General features: G+C 41.2%; 1 protein-coding gene across 3 annotated transcripts in view; it reads right to left on the reverse strand.

The window, feature by feature from the left end:
- The window catches only part of Tmem45a (transmembrane protein 45A), a 76178-nt gene that overhangs the window by 59055 nt on the left and 10064 nt on the right, over positions 1-7059 (reverse strand). For 2 of the 3 annotated variants that reach the window (XM_047563074.1, XM_047563073.1), the window contains exon 2: positions 2735-2809. The exons of the other annotated variant lie outside the window; for it this stretch is intronic. In XM_047563074.1, coding sequence (XP_047419030.1) covers positions 2735-2803 — 69 coding nt within the window. In that variant the 5' untranslated portion in view covers positions 2804-2809. The remainder of the gene's footprint in view (positions 1-2734; positions 2810-7059) is intronic. 3 annotated transcript variants of the gene reach the window in all.

Below are 7059 nucleotides of genomic sequence, written 5' to 3' on the forward strand. Positions count from 1 at the left end.
TCATGATGGTCCAGGTCTGGACCAGAGTGGTAGCAGGGGAAATGGTGAAATGGCGTATTTGGGGCATATTTGGGAGGTGGGGCCAATGGAATTTTCTAATGGGTCGGATGTGGGAATGAGAGAAAGAGAGGAGTCAAAGATGATTCAAATTTTTGGTGTGAGTAACAGGGAGGATGGAGTTGTCATGGGTGGAGAGGACTGTGATAGAGCCTATCTAGTTGGGGATGTTGGGAGCTCTGTTTGACCAGTTTGTAGTTTGAGAGGTGTACTAGACACCTGGGTGGAGAAGCTGAGTGGACAATTGATTGCAGGACTCGATAGCTTGGGGAGAAGTTGGGATAAAGATAAGTGTTTGGGGAAAGCTGTCATGTGGCACAGCATTTCAAGCTGTTAACAGGATGAGAGCCCCCAGAGCTGAGCGAAGATAGAAAAGGGTTTAAAACAGGTCCCCAGACTCCCAACCATAGGAGCTTGGAGATTTGGAGACATCAGAAACCAAGGAGGGGCCAGTGAATGGGAAAAACAAGGGAAGAATACTTTTCAGAGAGGAGGCTGTGGTCAGCACTGTGGAATTCTACCAGTGACTCAAGTAAGATGAGGGCAGAATTGACCACTGGATTTAGCAATGGGGAGGGGCGGATCTTTGGTGGCTTTTCCAAGAGAGCTAGGATCATGTAGGACCAGTGTAGAAGGTAGAGAATAAGGTGGGGCAAGGTGAAATTACAGCCAATTTTCCTCTGTCCCCATTTTCCAGGAGACCCAGGTCCCTTAGTTTCCCATTTCTCTTTATTTTATGTTGCTACCTCTATCTTTGTAAGCACTTTTAAATTCTTTTTAAATGGGCAACAGGTAGAGTAGATGTTGCAGTTATGTGTCTTTAGTGATGAATTTTTTAAAACTTGATTTCTGTGACAGTTTCCCCTCTGGGACATATTAGAACCTGGCAGTTGAAGCATAAGGCCTGCCACCTATGGTACTTTTCTATTCATATTTTCCATTTATCTATCCATTCATTCATCCATGCACCTATCCATCCATCCATCTATCTTACACTCACTATATTTCAGGAAGAGATATAAAAGCTAGGAATTAAATAGTAAAGAAAAAAGGGCATTTAGTATAGGGAAAAATAAGTGGGAAAAGGGGATGGGTATTGAGGCAGTTTAAAATAAGATGATGTGAGAAGGCCTCATTGAGAAAGTAACATTAAGACATAGCCTTAGAGGGAGTCTATGTTCAAGCAGTAGGAACAGCAAGTACAGAGGCCCTAAGGTAGAGGTGAGCCTGGCCTTTTGAAGGAGAAGCAGGAAGGCCAGTGTCGTCAGTAGGGAGGACAGCCTGGAGAGGGGAGGTGGGAGAAGTGATGGGGCTAACTCCTGGAGGCCATGTGGGCCCTTGTGAGGACTTGGGCACGACCTACCTCAACAGGACAACACTGGCTTCTGTGTTGAGAAAGTCTGAAAGGGGCAAGAGCAGAAGCAGAGTCCCTGTGGGGACTGTCATGATGGTCCAGGTCTGGACCAGAGTGGTAGCAGGGGAAATGGTGAAATGGCGTATTTGGGGCATATTTGGGAGGTGGAGCCAATGGAATTTTCTAATGGGTCGGATGTGGGAAGTGAGAGAAAGAGAGGAGTCAAGGATGATTCAAATTTTTGGTGTGAGTAACAGGGAGGATGGAGTTGTAGCTTATATTACATCCATTTTATAAAAGAGGAAACCAAAGATCAGAGAGATTAAGTTGCTTGCACAAGGTTACAAATATACAGTAAAGTCAGTCTACAGGAATCAAAAGTTTTTCTCTTTCTGCATTACCAAAAGTTACTCCAGAAATAGTTAACTATCCTTGGGGTGTTTCAGTCCAATTTTACATTCTAAGTCATTCATCTTATTTGATCTCAGTAAGCCAAGAAATTTAGGATTAAGGTAGTAAAATTAAGAAAGAAGCAACTAATTGTGTCTTTGTTTCTTAGTTAATGTTGAATATTTTCCAGAAAAAAAACCAATAATCTGAAACTTGACACCCTAAGTTAAGTTTTAAATGGGAACACACACACACACACACACACACACACACACACACGTCAGAGTGTGTGCCAAAAGCAACTAGTAAAAAATCACAGTACTGCACTAAAACTTACCATACTTTCACCTTTGCCCATGTCCCCCACGAGTCATGAGCAGATATACTGCTCAGAGGCTCCCAATCCTAGCAGGTGCAGCTCAGTGCTCAAGAAAAGCCTATTGCACCAGCATCAGCCTTGCAGCAGCCCAGAGAAATCCCTTCTCTTCCTCCTACTCACATTTCTCCTTGGGTGTTGTACTCACTGCCAGTGGCCTCCACCTCCACCCAACCTACAGAAACCTGGCCCATAGCACCCTGCAATTAATGTCGTCAGACACACAAGTCTGACTGTCAACCCACCTGTCAAGCTTCCAGCTCACCAGAAGACACTAAGGAGCCTCTAGTAGCAGGGTTTCCCCCATAACTGTCATAACCACTCTCATTTATTTCCACTCTCACTATGTCTACATCCTGATTAATCACCTCCCTAAAACCATTCAACCATCCAACTTCAGTGTCCAGGGTGTAAGCATAAGGTTCCCACAGAAAATGGCTCCCCACCATCACCAATGACTTAGCTTCTCTTACCTGGACCAACCTACCAAGTCAACCAGCTCACATTCATTCCAACACACAAGGCGGGTAGATAATACCCCAGATGGTACCACTGACCTGAGCTGCACAAATGAAGATTGAGAAATCCCAGGAATGAAGACTCAGAATTATTGCTCCTTTCAGCATTTGGACCTACCAGCCAATAAGAAATGAGACCAATTAAGGTGAGTGTGGAGTGCACCTATGAAATGTGAAGTTGCGAACCAGAAAACAGAAGATATTTAGAAAATGTAAACTCAAATGGGAGGCCAATAGAGAAACTCATTTAAACCAGAGACTTGCCTATAAGGATGCCAAATAAGAACTGCTTTCTCCAATCACCAGGGTCATGGTCTGTTTTATAACAGTAAGATGCTCAGCTAATGTAAGCTAACCTACTCATCAATTCTCCAATTGGACATAGATCACCAGAAAAAATATTCATTCATCCTTATTCTGTTTTTTAGTCACTCTAGCTTAGAACTACTGTCCATGAATTGCTTCTCAAGTCACACCCCCAATAATAAAGAATATTAGTTTATGTGCTCAAATATACCTTGAACCATGGAGGAAAAATACAAAAGGATGAACTTCAGTTTGTGGAGAGTAGAAGGGAGAAAATTTGCAAATGTCCTTTGTTAATTAAGATATAGAAAAGTAGGTGATGATGTGTCAAACAGCTAGGCAAGATAACACCCTTCAAGTCTGTGGCTCTTCCTGAAAACGCACTTTTTCAGGTCTAACCAAGTTCTTCATTAATGATATTCCATCCCCAAATCTGGCAGTATTCCACGACAGCACAATCTGTGATTGATAAGACACTAAAAGGAAAATTTAGAGACTTAACTAGACTCAGTGTGAGTCAATGCTGCTCTCTGGGGAGCAAGAATGGGTACCTAGATCTTTTTTTTTTTTTTCCCAAGGATTAATTTCATGCCAAGCTCAGGATAACTCAAAATCAAAATATCCCTTTAATTGACTTCTTTCTATTACTAGCTGTTCATAAACTACTTCTTTCAAGACATTATGAAAAATAAAATTGGGGGGGATGTCTTAATTTCAGGAAAACCAAAGAAGAATTCCCCAAGGTGGTATATAAATTCTATTTCCAAAGCAAATATAAGATCCACAGTAATGAAGAAGGGAAATAATCCATTAGTATCTCTTCAGAATTTATGTAATTTCTATTATTAAGGACCTGCTGACAGAAGGGCAATCACACGTCTGGGGGGAAATGGTATGAAAATACAGAAAAGAGATGAACATGGTCAAGTGGAAAATGAGACTGGGCCTGAGGTAAAGGAAAACGCTCTTGATTTTGCCTTCACTGATTTCACATTGTTAATCTAACTCTCCCTCACCACCACCAAAACAAACAAACCAAACTCCCATCTGAGAACCAGTTAGAATGTAGCACCTTATCAGGGCACAGAAGCAGTTTCATTCACTCACCCCACCCTCTTACTCATTACCACCACAAAACATATATAAATATAAAGCCAAAGTTAAAACCATAATTAACATAAAGTAGATTATATCAAGTTAGTGCATTCCTTTCCACAAAGCATAAGCTGTCCTTCCTTGAATCTTCCTTACAGAGCTAATGGTTACAGGTATGTCCAGCAGTATAGACAGCAGTCCTAAATTCATCAGATAGACACAGAGAGTCTGCACATTCTAATCTCTCCTGTATCTATGTCCTCCTCATCGGGAAACAGAGAATAGAACCTCCTCTAATCTATGCTGACGTAAAAAAAAATAATAAAGTGGTGAACTTACTGTCTACTGTGTAGTGTTGATGTTGTCATTATTTAATACTGTAAGGGAACCACTCTGACCATGAAGACCATCATGGTGACCACGAGAATACTGACTACCATCCACCCTCCATCCTGACATCCCATTTTGAGTTATCTATTCCATACCATTTGCAATGGAAGTAATGTGTTCCAAGATTAGTGAGAGAAAATAACCCTCCTAGATGAAAAAGTGATTTTTAAGACACCACTCCTTTAAAGGACAAATGGAATTCCAATTTTACCAAAGACTGATCCTTTAGTCCCAATCCCATCTCCCAGAGAAAATAAAATTTCAGCCACCTAATGATAGTGATCTCTTGTCATCATCTTCAAGTAGAAGCTTTCTTTGGGTTAATTGTTTTTAAAAACTAATTTTTGCATTTGCCAAAAGATTGATAAGTAGTATGAATAAAAGCTACATTGTCTGTGCAAACAGAGTGGGAAAGAATGTTGTACTTAGCAACAGCCAATCTGAAGAAAACGTGTTTGTTATGGTGATAAAAGTGTCTAAAAGTATTCAGAAGATACAGTGTCAGGCTGGATCTAAGAATGGGGGGGAGTGAATCAAAGAAACAGTCTTGTCAACCAAATTAAAAACTGCCCAAATCCCAGAGGAAAAATAGATAGCAAGGTCCAAAGTGTGGACTTCAGCTACGAGCCCCCAAAACAGTCAGTTCATGCATGATCCTGGGACATTCTTCTGATCCAGTCATCAGCCTCTGATAATAAACAAACTCTGATTCTTCTCCCTGGACACAGTCTTCCTGGGACTTTGCTTACTTCACTTTCTGTATGTTCTCTATTGACTTTCAAAGTCTTCTGGTTCTGGATCTTGGCTTAGCCAGTCCCATTAATCCTGTCAAAGACCTTGCCTCCCTGGTTTGGCCCTTACTGCCCTCTAAGACCCTTGACTGTGAGTCAGCCATTGGCCTCAGCACATCAGTCACACTTAACTCACCACTTTCACTACCCCTTACCCTGAACTCCACTGGGATTCATGATGGACTTAGTCAAACATCTTAGCTTGGGTTCACCTTGCTCTAATCCAAAGGGAATGTATCAAACACAGGAAAATGTATTTTTTACAATAATAATAGATATAAAAGGGGAACTGGTGTCTCAGAAGCCAAGATAAATAACAACACAGACCATGGTTTGGCATTCTCTGACTTGTTATGTTCAAGATGTTAAAACTGAAGGCATAAACTTTTTGACTTGTTAATGGTACAAAAATGTGCGTGAAAGAACACCACCAGGAGAGTCAGGGACAGGGTATTTCCAATTTAAACACAAACACTTAACTATTTTGAAGTGCCAGACATTGTGGATTATACCTTGTTGGGCACTGGCTCTTTTTTATTTCTATTAATATTTTAGAGCTCTGTTCTGGGATGAGGTTAAACTAACTTGGAAACAGTTTGATCCTTTGGTGAGCTGCTTTTTTATAATTTGTTAGGCACATTTGGAGCAGTGTAAAGTCTAGTGCTATTTCTCATTACTGAGGCAAGACCTTCCTGACTGTTTTACCTCAAATCCCATGAATTATGGGTTTTCCAGTCTGGCTGGAAAGAAAAAGCAATATTACCAGTCCTGTGAACACTGGGCTTTGTACTCTTCTCCCACTCTCTCCATTCATTTTATGTTACTCTAACTGAATACTTGAGACTAGGTAATTTATAAAGAAAAGAAATATATTTCTTACAGTTCTAGAGGCTGGGAAGTCCAAGAGCACAGCACCAGCATCTGCTCAAGAAGCTGAGGGCCTTCTTGCCACATAGTAACACTGCAGAGGGCATCCCATGGAAAGACAGTACAAGCAGGCTAGCTCAGATCTCTCTTAAACTCAAATGCTTTTAAGGAGGCCCCACTCTCATGACCACATCTAAACCTAATTAATTCCCATATGTCCCACCTTCGAATGCCATTAACGCATGAATTTGGGATTAAGTTTCCAACACATGAACTTTTGGGAGTCATACTCAAACCACAACAGCTCTACACCAGTCTCTCAGCTTCTAGCAGTTTCTTCACATGCATGTGTTGATCAGTACAATGCCAAATCCTCAAGAGGCCCTTCTGCAGGCCACTTTAGGCAGAGTTTGTCAGAAGAGCATTAGGTTACACTGCAAAAACAGAGTTGATTGAATCTTTTCTGAGACTTGGTTTTAGGCATCTTGCTCCTACTGAAACCAGTAAAAGGTCTCACTGTTGGAAAGACAATGATGGAAGCACTTGTCCTTGCTTGTCTAGTAGAAGAAAGGACATTATGTGTTTTCTACATGAACCTACTTTTACCAAAAGCATAACTCCACTTCTTTAGCACCAAGTAAAGCTAGTGGGCAAAGGAAATTGGTGGATATATGGGCAGGTCCAACTGACTGAGGGCCTTTTAGGCCATGGTAAATGTCTGGTCTTAAGTACCAAGGGAAGCCATTGGAGGGGCTGAGTTTGGGAATAGTATGACTTTTATTTGTATTTTTTAAAGAATACCTCTCACTGCTTTGTGGTCTTTGGTTTAGAGACAAGAATGAAAGTAGGGAGATGCAAAAGACAGTACCATTTACACCACAGTATGTGGGCCAGGGCTATTCTGCAAACTATTAT

Source organism: Sciurus carolinensis, chromosome 9, assembly GCF_902686445.1.
Source record: "Sciurus carolinensis chromosome 9, mSciCar1.2, whole genome shotgun sequence".
NCBI classification, from domain to species: domain Eukaryota; kingdom Metazoa; phylum Chordata; class Mammalia; order Rodentia; family Sciuridae; genus Sciurus; species Sciurus carolinensis.